Source organism: Galeopterus variegatus, unplaced genomic scaffold (genome assembly GCF_000696425.1).
Source record: "Galeopterus variegatus unplaced genomic scaffold, G_variegatus-3.0.2 Scaffold664, whole genome shotgun sequence".
Classification (NCBI taxonomy): domain Eukaryota; kingdom Metazoa; phylum Chordata; class Mammalia; order Dermoptera; family Cynocephalidae; genus Galeopterus; species Galeopterus variegatus.
The window spans coordinates 337447-359251 of record NW_007726775.1 but is presented as its reverse complement, the minus strand read 5'-3'; the positions used below and the strand labels follow the sequence as shown (position 1 = coordinate 359251).

Here is a 21805-nt window from a genome sequence, read left to right as displayed (position 1 = left end):
ACAAGTCAGTTGTTCTCCTCGCGCGACACTGAGGGTTGCAATCCGTTGCCAGACACGAAAAAAAGACAAAAAAAAAAAAACAACAAAAAAAACTAGACTTTAGAAATCCCACATATTGGCCCTTCACATCTTTGGTCTTGGCAGCTTTTCAATGACTTCAAATGGATTTTTAATATACAATATTGAGCCATGGGCAGCCCCCACCTCCTGGCAGCAGGTAAGAGCATGCACAAGGTCCTAGACAGAAGCTGTGGGCAGCCCCCACTGCCTGGCAGCAGGCAGAAATACACACGGGGTCCTAGGCAGGAGCGATAGGCAGCATCCTCTCCTGGCAGCAGGCAGCATGGGGAAAACACCACTTCCATGCAGGTGGCCCAGCACAGCCACTGTCACAGCCACCAAAAAAGCAGCTCACTGCCACAGCAGTAGGCACAGCCACCACACACGTGGCCCACCAGACACTTCACTGTATTGACACAAGGAGCGTCACCAGCAGAGATGGAGAAAAGAGAGGAAGTCTCTCTCCTTAAACTCCACTCCAGATGAATAGAAGAAGCAACTGTTCTACCAGATCACCAGACATCAAAGTAGAGGTACGAGAAATACAAAAATCCAGTATAATATGACACCACCAAAAGAACACAGTAATTCTCAAATACCAGAACCTATAGAGCAAGAAACTCTTGAAATGACTGAAAAGTAATTCTGAACAACAATCTTAAGAAAACTCAATGAGATACTAGAAGACTCAGTTAGACAACATAATGAAGGAATGAAATTCTGTCATTCACAGTTACATGGATGAATCTAAAGAAAATTATGTTAAGTGAAATAAGGCAGGCACAGAAAGAGAAATGCAAAATGTCCTCACTCCTGAATATGAGCTTAAAAAAATAAACTAAATAAAAAAATAAAAAGAAAGATACATCAGACTGGCCAGTCAGCTCAATTGTTAGAGCGTGATGTTATAACACCAAGGTCAAGGTTTCTGATCTCTGTATGGGCCAGTTAAAAAAAAAAGGAAAGAAAGGGAAGAAAGGGCGGAAGGAAGGAAGAGAAAGGAAGAAAGAAAGAGAAAGAAAGAAAGAACAATCACAATAATTCAAAAATGGAAAGAACATAACTGAGGCCACCAGAGGTGGGAAAGCAGGAGGGGAAAGGAGGTTAGAGAGAAATTGGTAAAGGTCCACAAGAAATGATTACATTGTATAATGGTGAATTTACTAATTATCCTGATTTGAGCATCACATATTGCACACAGGTATTTATATTCAACACTGTAACCTACAGATATGTACAATGAATTATGTTTTAAATAAAAAGAATTGCATTACCAGCATATAGATAATTCCTGGGAGGAAACATGGAAAATAAAAAGACTTGCTTTCAGAGGAAGGAAGAGAGGAAGAGAGGAAGGGAGGGAGGGAGGGTGGAAAGAAAGAAAGAAGGAAGGAAGGAAAAGAAAGATACACAGAAGCCAGTTCACAACAGCTCTCACTGGCAAGTGTGGGATAATTTGAATATCAAAATAAACAATAATAGTAACAGATTGTGACCCTCTGAGTAAAAGAAAAATCCACGAGTTCATACTGATATAAGTAAACAAATAAGGGAAAAAGGAAACCACTAACTTACCATAGAATTCCAATTAATGAAAGTGGAAACAATGATGGAAATTTTTAAAAAATCACCAAATTATAACTATTTTATCAATAGATGATTCAGGGAAGTATCATCAATAGATGCTAAAATAGATATTTACAGAGTCCCAAAGAATCATTCCCTAATACTTGTTAATTGCTTATTAATACATACAACATATAAAATTAATATACACATTGATTTATACATATTACATATAATAAACTGTATATTAAAATTATTGTATAAAGTATAAATAATTGACTTTAAAGTGGAGAAACCCAGCAGATAACCTTCTTAACTAAGTGGTAAAAGTTAACATTACCAGTATTGGGATAAATTAACATAATATGCCTCCAGATATGATACATTATGAAAAGCACATCACTTTTGTGGCTTTCCTACACAAAAATCAAACCTGAATTTAATCATGATAAAGCATCAGATAAGCTTAATTTGAAGGACACCTGCAAATGAACAAGGTTTTACTCTTCAAAAATGTGTTGTGAAAGACAAGGAAAAACAGAGAAACTGTTCTACACTGACAGAATCTAAAGAAACATTACAAATGAAACACTAAAATAATTTATAACAAGTTTTTCAACAACATGAATATCTAGAGGAACATTCAAAAGTTGTATGTGACAAGGGACAATTCTTCATTATGTGGGACTATCCTGTGCATTACAGGACTTGTAACATCTCTGACACCTATCTACTGAATGTCAAAAGCAACTGAGTTGGCAAAAAACCTACATAAATTTTCAAAATTTCCCTTTGGGAGACATTTACTACACCTGATAGGAACCACTGCCCTCTACAATCTGATGTTCTCCCTTTCATTCTCTCTCTCCATCCATTTTGGCCTCCTTTCCGTACTATCCTTTGAAACATCGGGCACACTCTGACCTCAGCGATTTTGTACATGCTATTTCTGTATGGCATGCTCTTGCCACCAATATCCAAATGGCTTACTCTCTCACCTTCTTCAGATATTTGATTCAATACCTCCTTCTGAGGTCCTTCCTTGAACATTCTCCTTTATTTGTCTCCCTGGCATTTATCTCACCAACTGACATATTCTATGTTTTATTAATTTATTTGTTTGCTGTCTGTATCCTCACACTTGAATGTAACCTCCACAAAGAAGAAATTTTTGTCTGTTTTGTCCAGTGATATGTCCTCAGCATACAGACAAGTGATGGCACATACTCGGCATTCAATAAATATTTGTGGAATGAACAAACAAATCCCCAACAGTGGGCTTTTATACAAGTGTACTTCAAAAAGTCTATGGAAAAAATGGAATTAAAAGATAATACAGACACAGACGGGAATGCCATGTGAAGTCAGAGGCAGAGACTGGAGTGGCGCAGCCTCAAACCAACAATTGCCTGGAGCCACTGGAAGCTGGAAGAAGCAAGGAAGGATTCTCTCCTAGAGACCCCCGAGGGAGCATGGCCCTGCCAACACCTTAATTTTGGACTTCTGATCTCCAGAACTATCTCTGCACCCAAGAAACCACAGCTGAAAAGCTATATTCATGGAGCAGACCAGAGTTGCTTCATCCTCATTTGTACCTGACTGAAATGATGACATCTAGACTACGAACTAATTCCATAATGAGTTGAGAATTTTAAGGGAGGGGTGAGTGTATTTTGCACATGGGAGCGGCCAGAGGTTTAACTATGGTAGGTCATCTCCAAATACGTCCACCATCAATTTCTTCCCTTCTTGCATGCAAATGCCACTCCCTCATTAAGAGATGTAGTTTATTTCCCCTAGACTAGCCTGTGATTGCTTTGATCAATATAGTGCAGCAGAAGTGGTATTTGGGACTTGTCAATCTCTGTCTTAAGTGAACTGGCAGCTTCCACCTCCTTCCTTTTGGAACACAGCCACCATCTGTAAGAAAGCTCAAGCAGCCATGAGGAGACTGTACAGAAGTGTACTAAGGCTCTGAACTGTCAGCCCTAGTTGAGCTCCCAATCAGTGAAACTGGGAAACAAATCCTGATCTCTCCTAGCTATGCCCCTGACCCTAGTCTGGGGGGAAGGAGAAGGAAGACAGCTAAAGAAAAAAACTGCTTGACCAAGCAGGACAGACAGGATTCCTAGGAGCAACAATAATAAGATAAGAATAGAGATGATTAAACAAATTTTCTCAGGTTAAGCCTTGATCTGGGGGTCAGGATGTTTGTTCCTTAAATGCCTATGGCTTAGGATAACAATATCAAGTTGTCTTCACAGATAACATACAACTACAAACCTGCTTTGAAGTGCATACACCCTGGACTCTAAGACACCATGGCAAGATGCCAAAAATAATTGTGCTGACCTCACTACCGACCAATCAGATTCACACACAACTCTCACAACTCCCATAACTCCCATCCATAATTTTACTCACAAATGCTATGATTCTAAGGTATCAAGGAGCCCGGGGTCTTAAAAGGCCCCTTGGCTACCACGGGCTCCTTTGAATGGCATTCAAGTAAATGTTAATCTTTAACACTGCAAAAAAAAAAAGTAATACAAATTTTTTCATGAACTTTTTGAACACTCCTTGTATTCATACAATGGAATACTATATATCCATGTAAAACTATACTTTTAGAGAAGTTGTAAAGGGAAATGACAATATATTTAAGTTAGTATCCAGAAGTATCCAAAAATATATGTACCAGGTGGTCAATATGGGTTCTTTAAGAATAAGACATACTAGACAAACTATATTTCATAATCACTTAGTTAACAAATTGAAGAAAGTCAAATATAAGATGGTAAACTGTGGGTTGAATGATAGCATGGTGAAGTACTCACCATATGTGTTACAGTAACCTTATTCAAAAAGTTTTAGACTTTTTCTCCATAAACATTTTTATCAATAACTTGGATAAAAATATATACCAAATGTACAAATGGTATGAAGTTAGAAGGGAAATTTAATATCATAGATGATCAAATTTAGATTCAAAATCATTTCAACAGGATGAACATTGATATGGAACCAATAAAAAGAAATACAGCAGAGGTAAAAAGTATTATACCAACAAAAGAAATGGAAATGGAAATCTTGGCTGAAGTTCATGTTTTTTTAAGAATGCCAAACTATTATGTGACCTTTAGAAATCTCGGAATGCACTGGCAAAAGGAGAATTACCAAATATACTTCATGCTGGTCAGATCACAAATGAAATTCTGTGTTTAATCTAATTCAGGATAATATGTTTTAGGAAAAAACAGACAAACTAGAGTCTATCCAAAGGAAGGCAATTTGATTGCTGAGGGATCTGGAAATATCAACACATTAAAATTTATAAAATTAGGGAAATGCACATCACTGGGGTTAAAAATGTACTTTTAATAAATGGTGCTAGGATGACTAATTATCCATTTTGTTTTTCACAAGCATATATGTAAAACCTAAAATCCAATCTAATTTATACTTTTAAAAAATTTTTCCAGAACTGAGATAAGTCAAATAATTAAGCTATATCACTGAAGAATAGTTTTCTAAAAAGCTCTATGAATCAGGCCATAAAGATCATGCACATCACAGCTATACCAATTCTTATAGGATTAATAATAATAACAGCTGCCAGTTATTGAGCACCAACTGGATATCATACATTCTACTAAGCATTTTACAGGCATTACCTCATGTAATCCATACCAAAACCCTATAAGATAGGTATTATTATACCCTATTACTGTTTGCAATAGCAGACCAAATGCCTTATCCACAGGAGAATGGATAAATTGCAAATATTCCCGGGACCTAAGAAACAATCTGCCTCTTCCCAGAGTCAAGTTCCCAGAAACTCCTCATAAATGAGGAGTTTTTTAAAAACTCGTGGATGAAAGAAAAATGAGCAAGTGAGGCCCCCGGCTGCTCGGTCCTGAAAGAAGGTCGATGAAGGGTGATCAACAAGTTTGACAAGGATGGAAAGCCTTTAAACTGGAGGAGGGGCGATCCCCAGCCCCGTCACCCCAAGGGGATACAAAGCCAGTGCCTCCATGCCCTTCCAGGTGGCCAGTACTCCAGGCTCATTGGTCTATACCTATAGAATACTGTAGGTATAGAATACTGTAGAATAATAAGGAATAAACTAAAACTATGTACATCTACATAAGAGAATCTCAAAAACCTAGACTGTGAAAAACCCATTTCTCAAAAGAATATGTATCATGCAGATTCCATCTACATAGAGTTGAAAACCATACTGGAGGGCCAGCCCGGTGGCGCACTGGAGAGTGCACCGCTTGGGAGCGTGGCGGCGCTCCCGCCGAGGGTTCGGATCCCATGTGGAGACCAGTTCCCGCTCACTGGCTGAGCGCGGTGCGGGTGCAACACCGAGGGTTGCGATCCCGTTGCCGGTCAGTAAAAAACACAAAAAGGAAAATTAATTAATTAATTAATTAATTAATTAATTTAAAAAAAAAAAAAAATTACTGACCGGCAACGGGATCGCAACCCTCGGTGTTGCACCCGCACCGCGCTCAGCCAGTGAGCGGGAACTGGTCTCCACATGGGATCCGAACCCTCGGCGGGAGCGCCGCCACGCTCCCAAGCGGTGCACTCTCCAGTGCGCCACCGGGCTGGCCCTCCAGTATGGTTTTCAACTCTATGTAGATGGAATCTGCATGATACATATTCTTTTGAGAAATGGGTTTTTCACAGTCTAGGTTTTTGAGATTCTCTTATGTAGATGTACATAGTTTTAGTTTATTCCTTATTATTCTACAGTATTCTATACCTACAGTATTCTATAGGTATAGACCAATGAGCCTGGAGTACTGGCCACCTGGAAGGGCATGGAGGCACTGGCTTTGTATCCCCTTGGGGTGACGGGGCTGGGGATCGCCCCTCCTCCAGTTTAAAGGCTTTCCATCCTTGTCAAACTTGTTGATCACCCTTCATCGACCTTCTTTCAGGACCGAGCAGCCGGGGGCCTCACTTGCTCATTTTTCTTTCATCCACGAGTTTTTAAAAAACTCCTCATTTATGAGGAGTTTCTGGGAACTTGACTCTGGGAAGAGGCAGATTGTTTCTTAGGTCCCGGGAATATTTGCAATTTATCCATTCTCCTGTGGATAAGGCATTTGGTCTGCTATTGCAAACAGTAATAGGGTATAATAATACCTATCTTATAGGGTTTTGGTATGGATTACATGAGGTAATGCCTGTAAAATGCTTAGTAGAATGTATGATATCCAGTTGGTGCTCAATAACTGGCAGCTGTTATTATTATTAATCCTATAAGAATTGGTATAGCTGTGATGTGCATGATCTTTATGGCCTGATTCATAGAGCTTTTTAGAAAACTATTCTTCAGTGATATAGCTTAATTATTTGACTTATCTCAGTTCTGGAAAAATTTTTTAAAAGTATAAATTAGATTGGATTTTAGGTTTTACATATATGCTTGTGAAAAACAAAATGGATAATTAGTCATCCTAGCACCATTTATTAAAAGTACATTTTTAACCCCAGTGATGTGCATTTCCCTAATTTTATAAATTTTAATGTGTTGATATTTCCAGATCCCTCAGCAATCAAATTGCCTTCCTTTGGATAGACTCTAGTTTGTCTGTTTTTTCCTAAAACATATTATCCTGAATTAGATTAAACACAGAATTTCATTTGTGATCTGACCAGCATGAAGTATATTTGGTAATTCTCCTTTTGCCAGTGCATTCCGAGATTTCTAAAGGTCACATAATAGTTTGGCATTCTTAAAAAAACATGAACTTCAGCCAAGATTTCCATTTCCATTTCTTTTGTTGGTATAATACTTTTTACCTCTGCTGTATTTCTTTTTATTGGTTCCATATCAATGTTCATCCTGTTGAAATGATTTTGAATCTAAATTTGATCATCTATGATATTAAATTTCCCTTCTAACTTCATACCATTTGTACATTTGGTATATATTTTTATCCAAGTTATTGATAAAAATGTTTATGGAGAAAAAGTCTAAAACTTTTTGAATAAGGTTACTGTAACACATATGGTGAGTACTTCACCATGCTATCATTCAACCCACAGTTTACCATCTTATATTTGACTTTCTTCAATTTGTTAACTAAGTGATTATGAAATATAGTTTGTCTAGTATGTCTTATTCTTAAAGAACCCATATTGACCACCTGGTACATATATTTTTGGATACTTCTGGATACTAACTTAAATATATTGTCATTTCCCTTTACAACTTCTCTAAAAGTATAGTTTTACATGGATATATAGTATTCCATTGTATGAATACAAGGAGTGTTCAAAAAGTTCATGAAAAAATTTGTATTACTTTTTTTTTTTGCAGTGTTAAAGATTAACATTTACTTGAATGCCATTCAAAGGAGCCCGTGGTAGCCAAGGGGCCTTTTAAGACCCCGGGCTCCTTGATACCTTAGAATCATAGCATTTGTGAGTAAAATTATGGATGGGAGTTATGGGAGTTGTGAGAGTTGTGTGTGAATCTGATTGGTCGGTAGTGAGGTCAGCACAATTATTTTTGGCATCTTGCCATGGTGTCTTAGAGTCCAGGGTGTATGCACTTCAAAGCAGGTTTGTAGTTGTATGTTATCTGTGAAGACAACTTGATATTGTTATCCTAAGCCATAGGCATTTAAGGAACAAACATCCTGACCCCCAGATCAAGGCTTAACCTGAGAAAATTTGTTTAATCATCTCTATTCTTATCTTATTATTGTTGCTCCTAGGAATCCTGTCTGTCCTGCTTGGTCAAGCAGTTTTTTTCTTTAGCTGTCTTCCTTCTCCTTCCCCCCAGACTAGGGTCAGGGGCATAGCTAGGAGAGATCAGGATTTGTTTCCCAGTTTCACTGATTGGGAGCTCAACTAGGGCTGACAGTTCAGAGCCTTAGTACACTTCTGTACAGTCTCCTCATGGCTGCTTGAGCTTTCTTACAGATGGTGGCTGTGTTCCAAAAGGAAGGAGGTGGGAGCTGCCAGTAATCTTAAGATAGAGATTCAAGAGTCGCAGATGCCATTTCTGCCACATTGTATTGTTACCAGGCACAGGTCCGGCTGCCTTCTACCTTTCAAGAATAAACCACTCAAAATTCAAATGTTGGTGCAAATGGAAGTCACCTTTCATTCAGGAACACTGCTGATCTGAGGAGAGATGTTAGGCTCACCCATCTCTCTGGTTAACCTGAAGGAAAATGGCCAGACTGAAGCCATGTCAAAGACTTAGATTTACTGAGGGTTTTTCAAAGAGGGGACTGAGGGAATGGAACATGGGAAATGAAAAGCAGGAGGGAGGAGGTTGTGAGCTGTGGGGGCTCCGTGCAAGGGGCCAGGGGCAAAGTCTCTCCAAAACTCTGGTTTCTGTTCCCATCCTTTACCTCATGGTCCTGCTGGATAGTATGTGTCTCGTTGCAAGTCTGCAGCTTCAGGCTGGCTGGAAAATGACTTTACGTTCTTCTAAATAATGTCATCTTGCCCCATAACCAAGGTCAAAAATATCAAATAAACCATGGAAAAAGAGGGAACTTGGAGAAAGGCATGCCAAGAAAAATTTTTTCCGTGTCCGGCAACGGATCGCAACCCTCAGTGTCGCCCCCGTACCGGACCGGGACCGGCAACAGGATTGCAACCCTCGGTGTTGCCCCCGCGCCTCGCTCAGCCAGTGAGCGGGAACTGGTCTGTATGTGGGATCCGAACCCTCGGCGGGAGCGCCTCCGCACTTCCCAAGCGGCGCACTAGCGCAGTGCGCCACCAGGCTGGCCCCCACATATTCACTTCTATGCATGAAATAATTCTTCATAGAAGGAAAATAAGTACTAGTAAAAAGCAAGTCATTTATGCCTAAGCTATTATAGCTGTGTGTTCTTAAGCAGGGATATACACCTGAAAATATCTGGACTGCATCTGCCTTTCAAGATATCATCCTCAAGAGAAAACAAAGGTGACATTTAGTCCCTCGAACAATATAGCGATACCTTTAGTCCCTCTCACAATGTATTGATAAAACAAGCATATCGATTCTTATTTTTCTAAAATGATAAATTTTTCTCAGTAAATTTAGAATTAATCAAAACTTACAGAATCTAATCCTTAAATCTTAACCTTTGAAGAATTAAGACTCCTATCACTTTAGCCAAAGATTATTAGCAATTCAGCTGGAGTCATCAATACCCAAGTAAGAGATCCAGATTCCACCACCAATTCTTTCATATTTTTCTCTTCATTTCTAGATTTCTTTCACATTTTTCTCTTCATTTCTAGATTTCTTTTATACCTTGGACAAGTCAGTTGTTCTCCCATGACCAAACAACTTTGCCTTGATCTCTTCTACTTTCCTCCTGTCATCTTCATTTAATTCTGAAATGGAGTATCCACATTCATGTGCTAAATTAAACTTCAGATTCCAGGCTGAAAAGAAAGCATAGAAACACTTGAGATAATACAATGCAAAAGTGATCACCTGTCAATAACTATAAGAGCACAGAAGATCATCAATATACACAATTTAATGTCTACCACAATTCTTAGCATGTGTTCTCAATTATATGACAACCTATTAGGACTTCTTGAGAGAAATCATTTCACTGAAAAGTCTGATTTTTAAAAAGTATACTCTACAAATATTTCTCCAAAGAGGCCACTTTAAATATGCTATTGTCATTCTTATCTCAATCTTCCATCTAAGAGAGCCCCTTTGCCTCTTTTAGCTACTGTTACAATTACTGCCACTTCCATAAGAACTGATATTTTAAAATAATAAATAAAACTTGGAAATTTTTGTAGAATCAGAATGTGCAAGGAGCAATGTATAAAGTTAACCTCAGGGGAAGATTCCCAGGTTGGCCTGAATTTCTTATAAGTTGCCCTCCCAAAACATATTCCCCATGTTGTCTTAAAAGATTTTTGTTTTCTTTTTTAATGCAATTCTACTATTAGAGATTGACAGGATTAGTACGTAGTCTCTTTTGAACCTCTAAACCAAGTTTTAATGTGAAATACCTTGTTAAGTTTTTTTCCCCCTAATGTCTGAGATCAGCTCCAATAATTTTATTAGAAATAATTAGGGGTTAGAGAAAATATATGTAGTTTTAGGACACAGAACAATTAAGAGCAGAGCAAATTGGAGGCTTTTTCTGCTACCAAAATAAGGATACTATAATGAAAGAATTAGGGAAACATGAGAGACTTTTAGGAGCTTAGAAGCCCAAACTACCTCCTTACTCTCTGTCAGACATCAGATTCTACTTCCCTTAAGAACCTAAACTCAGACTAGCACTATTAATACTGCGACTTAGCTACATTATTTATTAAATGGGCTTTTTCTGGATTGCTGGTAGAAAATATAATCATTCTAACAGTTCTATAGGAACATAAATTTAGAACTCCAAACATCTAACTTTAAACAAACTACTAAACTATGTTTATAAGCCTGAACCTGCCTTTATGACAACTTATCAGTTCCTACCTCGTGCTCGTACCCGACATTCCTCTTCCTCTGCATTTCTGAGTATTTGTTTAGCATGATTCAATGAGGATTCACATTTCAGAAGATTCTTCACATGTGCAGCCAGTGAATCTATACTGCTGCCACCACTATCCTCATTCTCTGAAATACCCTCTTCCTCTCTGCTATCTGTTATGCTTGTCTTGGGTGAGGCATATGGAAAGAAATTTAGAAGAACATCAGAAACAGATTCCAAAGAGTCTGGTAAATTACTGTCCCATGAGCAGGAACCATTTCCATCACTTGCATCACTACTTGAGTCACTTTCTATGACAGTCATCATTGGAATAATAATTTTTTTCCCAATGGTTCTACTACACCCTTCAGGTTCAGACCTCATTACAGATTTGGCTGCTGCATATTGCCTAAGGGTTTCATCTACATTGGCTTTGCTTTCTGCCTCCTGTAGAGGACTTTTAACTGTAGTTGAACTAACAAACTCCCAATTTGCAAAGCCTCTCTGGCATTTCAAGTTCGTCTGTGTGCCAATATCCTTCTGTATGCTCCTGTTGCTTGCGCTTTCCTCTGTGAATGGCACTCCCTGAAGCAAATTGCTGTTAGATACATCATTTGTGGAGGGTTCTTTGAAGCAAACCACCTTCTTCGATTGTATGAATGAAATATCACTAACATCTCTGAAAGGGACAAGGGGAGCAGGAAAATTACATCGCTTCAGTGCTATGTTTTCTGCCTCCATTAAAAGTGTCCGAATTTCTTTAAGAGTTTTAGAACTATTGTCTGTATCCCGGATTTCCTCAGAGACAACATCTCCAAAACCTGAAGATTCTGGCTTATTTAGTACAATTCTATCATCAGTCTGAGAATTTAAAGGCACACTGTCTAAGCTAACACTGGAGTCAGAAGAATTCAAATTATCTATCAGCCTTTGGACATGTTCTGAAATAAGTTTGTGCTTCTCATCATGGGAGTAAGTACCAGACGGAACTGTTTGTAACCCAATAATTTGATCGCCTGGCCCAAGACCACTTGAGACCTTCAGAGCATCTTCAGTTAAATGTCTATCTGGAAAATCCTTTTGATAGAAAATATTTGGTTTCTCTCTGTGTGAAAAGGAACTAGGAGGAACTGTTGGTAACATCATTTTCTGATCAGCTGGTCCAGGAATTGTTGAAACATTCAGCACATCTTCAGTAAGATGTCTGTCTGGCAATTCCTGTGGATAGAAATTATTAGATTTCTCTCTATGTAAATAGGAACTAGAGAAAGGTACTGCTATTCCAGTATTCACATCAGTTGGTTCATGGACAGCTGAAATCTTTAGAATATCTTCATTTTCATCTCTATCTGGCAACTGCTGTTGAGAGAAAACACCAGGCTTTACTCTTTGAGAATAGGAACTACGAAAAACTGTCAGTAATGGAGTCTTCTGGTCATGTGGTCCAATCACAGTTGAAATCTTGGGTTTCTCTCTATTTGAGTAGGAACTAAAGGTAGCTGTTGGTAACTCAGTTTTCTGGTCATCTGGTATATCCACAGTTGAAACCGTGAGTTTCTCTTTATGTGTGTAGGAACTAGATGGTAGCACAGGTATCCTACTATTTGGGTCAGCTAGTCCAGGAACAGATAAAGCCTTCGGAGCCTCTTCTATTAGATGACGATCTGGCATGGCCTGTTGATAAAAATCACTGGGCTTTTCTCTATGTGAGTAGGAACTGGAAGGTCCTGTTGGTATCCCAGTCTTCTGCTCTGCTGGTACAGGAACAGCTGAAACTTTCAGTGCTTCTTCAGTGAGATGGCTGTCTGGCAACTCCTGTTGAGAGAAAACATTTGGCTTTTCTCTACGTAAATAGTAACTTAAAGGCACTGCTGGTATCCCAGTCTTCTGGTCACCTGGTCCAGGAAGAACAAAAACATCTAATGCTTCTTCAGTAGTACCTGGCAACTCCTGCTGATGAAAAACACTAGGCTTCTCTCCACGTGAATAGAAACTAGAGGACACTATTGGTATCCCAGTGTTCTGGTCAGCTGGCCCAGGAACCCCTACTGCTTTCAAAACTTCATCAGTAAGGTCTGGCAACTCTTGCTGGTATGAAATAATGGGTTTCTCTCTATGTGAATAGGGAGTAGAGGGCACAGTTCGTATCCCAGTCTTCTGGTCAGCTGGCCCAGGAACCCCTACTGCTTTCAAAGCTTCATCAGTAAGGTCTGGCAACTCTTGCTGGTATGAAATAATGGGCTTCTCTCTATGTGAATAGGGAGTAGACGGCACAGTTCGTATCCCAGTGTTCTGGTCAGCTGGCCCAGGAACCCCTACTGCTTTCAAAGCTTCATCAGTAAGGTCTGGCAACTCTTGCTGGTATGAAATAATGGGTTTCTCTCTATGTGAATAGGGAGTAGAGGGCACAGTTCGTATCCCAGTCTTCTGGTCAGCTGGCCCAGGAACCCCTACTGCTTTCAAAGCTACTTCAGTAAGATCTGGCAACTCCTGCTGGTAAATGATGGACTGCTCTCTCTCTGAGTTGGAAGTAATGGGCACTATTCGTATCCCAGTGTTCTGGTCAGCTCGTCCAAGAACCCCTAAAACTTTCAAAGCTTCTTCAGAATTATCTGGCAGCTCTTGCTGGTATGAAATAATGGGCTTCTCTCTATGTGAGTAGGGGGTAGATGGCACTGTTTGTATCCCAGTCTTCTGGTCAGCTAGTTCAGGAACCCCTAAAACATTCAAAGCTTCTTCAGTAATATCTGGTAACTCTTGCTGGTAAGATATAATGGGCTTTTCTCTATGTGAGTAGGAGGTAGAGGACACTATTTGTATTCCAGTCTTCTCGTCAGCAGATTCAGAAACCCCTAAATCTTTCGAGGCTTCTTCAGAATGATCTGGCAACTCTTGCTGGTAAAAAATAATGGACTTATTTCTATGTGAGTAGGAAGTAGAGGGCACCATTTGTATAACATTCGTCTGGTCAGCTGCTTCAGCAACACCTAAAAGTTTTAAAGTTTCTTGATTAAATTCACACAAGTCTTGCTGGTAAGAAATACTGGACTTCTCTCTATGTAAGGAGGTACTAGAGGTTACTGTTGTTATCCCAGTCTTCTGGTCTGCTGTGCCAGGAACAACTGAAACTCTTAGAGCCTTTTCAGTTAGATGACCATCTGACAACACCTGTTGGTAAGAAACAATAGGGTTCTCTCTATCTGAGTAGGAAGGAGAAGTTACAGTAGGTATCCCAGTCTTTTGGTCAACTGGTCCAGAAACAGGTGAAACTTCCAGAGCTTCTTCAGTTAGCTGACTGTCTGGCAGGACCTGTCGGTAGAAAATAATGGGCCTCTCTCCGTGTGAAAATAAACTAGGGGGTACTGTTGGTATTCCAGTCTTCTGGTTAGCTGGTCCAGAAGCAGCTGATACTATAAGAGCTTCTTCAGGTAGATGACTGTCTGACAAGGCCTGTTGGTAGAAAATAACAGACTTCTCTCCAAGTGAGTAGGGAGTAGAGGATATCAGTGGTGTCCCAGTCTTCTGGTCTGCTGGTCCAGAAGCAGCTAAAACTTTCAGAGCCTCTTTAGTTAGAGGACTATCTGGCAGGGTCTGTTGGTAGAAAATAATGGGGTTCTCTCCAAGTGAGTAAGAGCTTGAAGATACTGATGGTATCGTTGTCTTCTGTTCAGCTGGTACAGAAACAAATGAAGCTTTCAGAGGCACTTCAGTTCGATGACTGTCTGACAAGGCCTGTTGGTAGAAAACAGGCTTCTCTCCAAGTGAGTAGGCAGTAGAAGATACAGTTGGTGTCCCCCCAGCCTTCTGGTCTGCTGGTCCAGGAGCAGCTGAAACTTTTAGAGCCTCTTTAGGTAGATGACTATCTGGTAAGGCCTGGTGATAGAAAATAACAGGCTTCTTTCTGTGTGAGTAGGAAGTAGAGGTTACAGTTGGTATGCCAGTCTTCTGGTCATCTGGTCCAGGAGCAACTGAAACTCTCAGAGCCTCTTCCGGTAGATGATTACTGGGCAAGGCCTGTTGGTAGAAAATATCAGGCTTCTCTCTACGTGAGTAAGAAGCAGAGGTTACAGTTGGTATGCCAGTCTTCTGGTCAGCTGGTCCAGGAGCAACTGAAACTTTCAGAGCTTCTACAGTTAGATGACTACTTGACAAGGCCTGTTGGTAGAAAATACCAGGCTTCTCTCTACATGAGTAAGAAGCAGATGTTACAGGTGGTATGCCAGTCTTCTGGTCAGCTGGTCCAGGAGCAACTGAAACTTTCAGATCTTCTACAGTTAGATGACTACTTGACAAGACCTGTTGGTAGAAAATACCAGGTTTCTCTCCAAATGAGTAGGAAGTAGAAGATACTGTAGGTGTCCCAGTCCTCTGGTCTGCTGGTCCAGAAACAGCTGAAACTTTCAGAGCTTCTTCAGGTTGATGACCATCTGGCACCTCTTGCTGATGGAAAATACTGGGCTTCTCTCTATCTGTATAGGAACCTGAAAGTACTGTTGGTATCCCAGTCTTCTGGTCAGCTGGTCCAGAAACACCTGAAACTTTCAGAGCTTCTTCAGGTAAATTACTGTCTGATAAGGTCTGCTGAGAGAAAATAATGGGCTTCTCTCTATGTGAGTAGGAACTAGATGGTTCTGATGATAACTCAGTCTTCTGGTCACCTGGTCCAGGAATAGTTACAACTTTCAGAGCCTTTTCAGATTGATGACCATCTGGTACCTCTTGCTGATGGAAAATACTGGGCTTCTCTCTATGTGAGTAGGAACCTGAAAGTACTGTTGGTATCCCAGTCTTCTGGTCAGCTGGTCCAGAAACAAATGACACTTTCAGACCCTCTTCAGGTAGATGACTACCTATTAACACCTGTTGGTACAAAATACTATGTTTCTCTCTCTGTGAATGAGAATTAGAGGGTACTATTGGTATCGCAGTCTTCTGGTCAGCTGGACCAGGAGTAGCTGAAACTCTCAGAGGCTCTTCAGTTAGATGACTATCTGGCAACTCTTGTTGGTAGAAAACACCAGGCTTCTCTCCCTGTGAGTAGCAACTAGTGTGTACTGTTGGTATCCCAGTTTTCTGGTCTGCTGGCCCAGAAACAGCTAAAACTTTAAGAGCCTCTTCAGGTAGACGACTACCTGGCAAAGCCTGTTGGTCGAAAATACTAGACTTCTCTCTATGTGAGTAGGAAGTAGAGGTTGGTATGCCAGTCTTCTGGTTAGCTGGTACCGAAACAGCTAAAACCTTCAGAGCCACTTCAGGTATTTGACTACCTGGGAAGGCCTTTTGGTAGAAAATCCCGGGCTTCTCTCTAAGTGAAGTAGGGGTTACAATTGGTATGCCAGACTTCTGGTCTGCTATTCCATGAACACCTGAAACTTTCAGGGCCTCTTCAGGTAGATGACTGTCTGGTTCATCCTGTTGGTAGATAATACCGGGCTTCTCTCCATGTGAATAAGAAGTAGAAGTAATACTTGGTGTCCCAGTCTTCTGATCAGCTGGTCCAGAAACAATTGAAACTTTCAGAGCCTCTTCAGTTAGATGACTGTCTGGCAACTCTTGCTGGTGGAAAAAACCAGGCTTCTCTGTGTATGAGTACAAAGTAGAGGGTACTGTTGCTGTCTCAGTCTTCTGGTCTGAGGGTCCAGGAACAGGTGAAACTTTCAGAGCCTGATCAGTCAGATGACTTTCTGGTAAAGTCTGCTGATAGAAAAAAAGGGACTTCTCTCCATGTGTGTAGGTACTGGAGGAGACTGTAGTTATCCCAGTCTTCTGGTCAGCTGATCTAAGAGCAGCTGAAACTTTCAGAGGCTCTTCAGTTAAATGACTCTCTGGCAACTCTTGTTGGTAGAAAATACTGGGCTTCTCTCTATGCAGGTAGGAAGTAGAGGTTACACTTGGTATGCCAGTCTTCTGGTCTCCTGGTCCACGAAGAGCTGAAACTTTCAGAGCTTCTTCAGGTATCTGACTGCCTGGCAAGACCTGTTGGTAGAAAAAACCGGGTTTCTCTCTATGTGAGAAGGAAGTAGAGGTTACACTTTTTATGCCAGTCTTCTGGTCTCCTGGCCCATGAACAGCTGAAACTTTCAGAGCCTCTTCAAGTATCTGACTGTCTGGCAAGGCCTGTTGGTAGAAAATACTGGAATTCTCTCTATGGGAGTAGACATTGGAAGTTACAGTTGATATGCCAGTCTTCTGGTCAACTGATCCAGGAACAGCTGAAACTTTCAGAGTCTCTTCAGTTAGATGACTATCTGGCAAGACTGACTGGTAGAAAACATTGGGCTTCCCCCTAGGTGAGTAGAAATTAGAGGGTACTATTGGTATTCCAGTCTTCTGGTCAGCTGGTTCAGGAATAACTGAGGCTTTCAGAGTCTCTTCACTTAGATGAGTATCTGCTAATGTCTTTTGGTTGAGAGTATCAGTGTGTTGACCAATAGTATTCTCTTGAGGAGAACTTAAAGCCAACTGAGTCACGTCCTCAAGGGACAAGGATAAATGAGACCCAAAGTCTAAATCTCCAGGAGTGGTAGTGATGCCTGATTTCAAGTTAGATTGAATAATTTCAGCTGTGCCTCCTTTAGAAATGCCTCCTAAGGAAAAAAAGATTTGTTCATATTATATATATTTTTTTCAATAAAAAAAATCCCTGAAAATAATAAAGCAGGTTTCCCAATCTTGGGCCTTTAAGCTTCTAGAAATAAACCCAAAGGAAATAGTCATCAAAGGAGACAAATATTTGTACACAAAGGTATTAGTTACAAAGAAAACTAAAGTGAAAATAATTGAAATATACCACACTAAAGTAATGGTTTAAAAATAACAGTATATCCATTTAATGGATTATTATATGGATCTTAAAATTTTGGATTTTTAAAGAATTTTAAATGGGATGGGAAAATGCTATTGGGCCTGCAGTTTGATTTCACCCTACTTATAAGCCAATAGTTTGCCTGTTATTGTGTCATGTACGCTAGCAGAGAACATAAGATCCTCAGTCAAAGACAAAAGACTTTATTATCCATGGCACAGCAAAAAACTCATGTTTATTTTCATGGGTTCCTCTTGCCTCTAAGTCCCATGAGGGCAATACAGTATGGCCTAAATGAATGCTATGCATGCACTGGGTTTGACTGACTCTCCCCAAAAATGCACTCTGTCTAATACATGTATTTTTTTTAAGTATACAAAACTGTAAAAGACTCTAAAGGTTACAGTGAGGAGTTTAAACTTAATTCTATATGACACAGGAGTTGCTGACAGTTTTGCTGAGAAGTGTACTGCAGAAATATGGGTGCAAAATGGATGAGAAGGGAATGTGAAAGTCTAAGCAGCACAATTAAACAGAACTTTCTGCAATAACAAAATGTTCCATATTTGCACTGTCTAATACAGTAATTCTAAATAAAAGTAGTTCTAAATGGCAGTGTAAAGTAAATGACTGCAGTAGGAATGACAGGATTTAAAAAGTTGTGCATTCATTTATTTGTTCATTCTAAAAGTATGAATGTGTACTATGTGCCAGGCACAGTTCTAGATATAGAAGATATGCAATAAACAGACAACAATCTCTCCCTCACAGAAATTATATTCTAGCAGGAAGAGGCAGACAATAAATGAATCAATAAAACATATGGTATGTCAGATGGTGGTAAGATGGTTGACATACACAGCAAGTATTTTGTACTTTACAGATCAGGAAATTGAGTTTCAAAGATGACTATACAACAGTGCTTCTAAATGTAGGTATCTTGTTAACTTGCAGATTCTGATTCAGTAGGTCTGGTGTAGGACTTGAAATTCTGCATTTCTAACAAGCTCCCCAATGACACCCAATGCTATTGGTCCTTAGGCCACACTGAGTAGCAAAGATAGATAATTTTTCTAGAGCTGGAGAGTGAGTAAATGACAAAAACTAGCACTTTAACCTTTGAATTCTAACTCTAAATTCTAAACTGTTTCCACTACTGGTGAACTTCAAATATGTAGTTGAACACAGAATGAAATGGATTGAGAGTGAATTATAAGGTAAAGAAGTAGAAGTTATCAAGTATTAACTCTTCAAGAAAACTGAAAGAGAAGGGGAAAAATGTAACCTGCATTGTAACATGAAAAGGAATATGTGTTACGAAAATTTCTGTGAGGAAACAAAACAGTCTCCAAAAGTTAATAAATCAAAACAGATTAACAAAATAAAACTTTGTTTTTCCAAATGATTTTTGAACTTTTCTGTTTTTACATGCCTTTGACCATTACAAATTATTAGTGATGCCAAGAAGGGGAAAAATGAGATAAATGGCCAGGAGTTAAGATGTACAACCCAGATACTTGAAAGATTCAGTTTTACGTAAGATAACAAGACCTTAGGTAAGAAGAATTCAGGGGGAAGAAAAAAATTAGCAGAGAAAACTAGAACAACTACAGGTTAAGTTGCTAAAAGTACAGGAGGAGACTCATGGTGTTAAAGAAGAAATTCCTGACAGTTCTACGTAAAATTAAGGACACACACTTCAAACTGGCAGGAGCATTGGTGATAATAAATCTATTAATTATCATTTTTGAAACATGTTTGTGTAAGTAAGGAATTCATAATGATGGATGGCATAATTTTAGAGTACTTATTACTCTCAGCCCTGGGAGAGAGGAATAAATACAATAGGTGTGAGTGCTACAATATTACTACATTACCTATCCATTTTCAGAACTGGGAGTGGGTTGAAGAGAAAAGTTTGACTATGAAGAGGAAGAGAGATGCCAAAAAAAAGAGACTATATCAAAACTTTATATTGGTGGGAACTGTGTGCCCCTTTAGAAAGGAAATTAAGACTAACAACTTGGTTAGGATTTGCTCAAGAACTCTTCCCCATAGGAGCCAAATCCTTATAGGGGGCTTCTTTAGGAGACAAAGACAGCATAGTCTTATTTCCAAAGTATACTCTGAAGTCCTCTATAATCTGATTTAATAATAACAAGGAAGTACTTTATTTCCTTCACATACACAAAAATGAGGTGCAATTCCAGACATTCATTTTACATATGACTAAGGGCTTCTTACTAGTAATCATTCCAAGTAAATTACATAAACTAGTATGTTTCTGGATTATGAGGCCTCTAATTCAGTCACTACTAAGAAGTGTGGCTGTCTGAAATGTATCCTTTGTGTGTATACAGCAAGTAGACTGAAATTTCTGCAGTTTTAAAAAAGATACCAGTGATATTTTAAGTTGGTCTTTGTCTTCATTGCTGTTATTCTTGCCTTCTAATTATGAATTATTGTGACTTTATCATTTTTATAAGTTGCTAATTATCCAATACTGATAACTAGATAATTATCAAAATTTTGTGATATTTGGTTAATCCTTCAGTAAATTGATAGATGTTTATATCAATATTATTTTAAAACTAAATTTTCTTATAACTAGACTATATATTACATGTGTATCACAGTTCAAATAGGAATTCTTGACACCTCTATTAGCAAAGTAGATTTAAATATACCCCCTTCAAAGTGCCTGTATAGTGATACTTCATTAATGTTGTCCTGTGGATAAATGTATGCCATTAAAATAACTTGCCACACAATATCAAGTTAGGCAGCCACCCCCTCTGCCCAGAAGCAGGCAAGCAGCAGAGCACATCCGGGGGGTGTAGGCAGAAGCCAAGGAGAGCATCCCCCACCTGGAAGCAGGCAAGGAGCACAACAAAAACACCACTTCTGCGCAGATGGCCCATCACAGCCACTGCCACAGCCACAGCCACAGCTGATGCAAAATCCAAGAAAATACAAAAATCCAAGAAAATATGACACCACCAAAAGAATACAGTGATTCACAAATACTAGACCCTATAGAGCAGGAAAGCCTTGAAATGACTTAAAAGGAATTCTGAGCAACAATATTAAAGAAACTCACTGAGATACAAGAAGACTCAATTGGACAACGTAATGAAATGAGAAAAAAAGTCCAGGATATGAAGGAGGAAATTTACAAAGAGATTAATACCTTTAAAAAGAATGTAGCAGAACTCATGTAACTACAAGATTCACTCAACGAAATAAAAAACACAACTGAGAGCTTAAGCAGCAGGCTAGACCAAACAGAAGAAAGAATTTCTGATCTTGAAGACAGTCTTCTCAAAATAACCTAGGCAGACAAGAAAAGGTAAAAAGAATTTTAAAAAATGAAGAAAATCTAAGAGAGAGAGCAGACAACCTTAAGCACACAAACATTCAAATCATGGGTGTTCCAGAAGGTGAGGAGAAAGGAAAAGGCACAGAAAACCTATTCAACGAAATAATAACAGAAAACTTCCCAGGTATAGGGAGCAACACAGACCTTCAGACCCAGGAGGGTCAAAGATTCCCAAACAGATCCAACCCAAAAAGATCCTCTCCAAGACACATTATAGTCAAACTGGCAAAGCTCAAAGAGAAAGAGAGAATCTTAAAAGAAGCAAGAGAAAAGCATCTTACCTATAAGGGAGCCCCTATCAGACTAACAGCAGACTCCTCAACAGAAACTCTACAGGCCACAAGATATATTCAAAATACTAAAAGAAAAAAACTGCCAGCCAAGAATATTGTACCCAGCAAGGCTATCCTTCAGAAATGAAGGAGAAATAGTGTATTTTCCAGGCAAACAAAAACTGTGGAAGTTCATCACCACACGACCAGCTCAGCCATAAATCCTCAAGGGAGTCCTGTATCAGGAAACCAAGAA

At 39.3% G+C, this 21805-nt stretch overlaps 1 protein-coding gene across 1 annotated transcript in view; it reads right to left on the bottom strand.

The window, feature by feature from the left end:
- ALMS1 (Alstrom syndrome 1) overlaps positions 1-21805 on the bottom strand; it is a 201300-nt gene that overhangs the window by 107532 nt on the left and 71963 nt on the right. The window contains exons 7-9 of the mRNA XM_008571165.1: positions 14165-17680; positions 11099-13903; positions 9908-10041 (exon numbers count right to left, since the gene is read on the bottom strand). Coding sequence (XP_008569387.1) covers positions 9908-10041; positions 11099-13903; positions 14165-17680 — 6455 coding nt within the window. The remainder of the gene's footprint in view (positions 1-9907; positions 10042-11098; positions 13904-14164; positions 17681-21805) is intronic.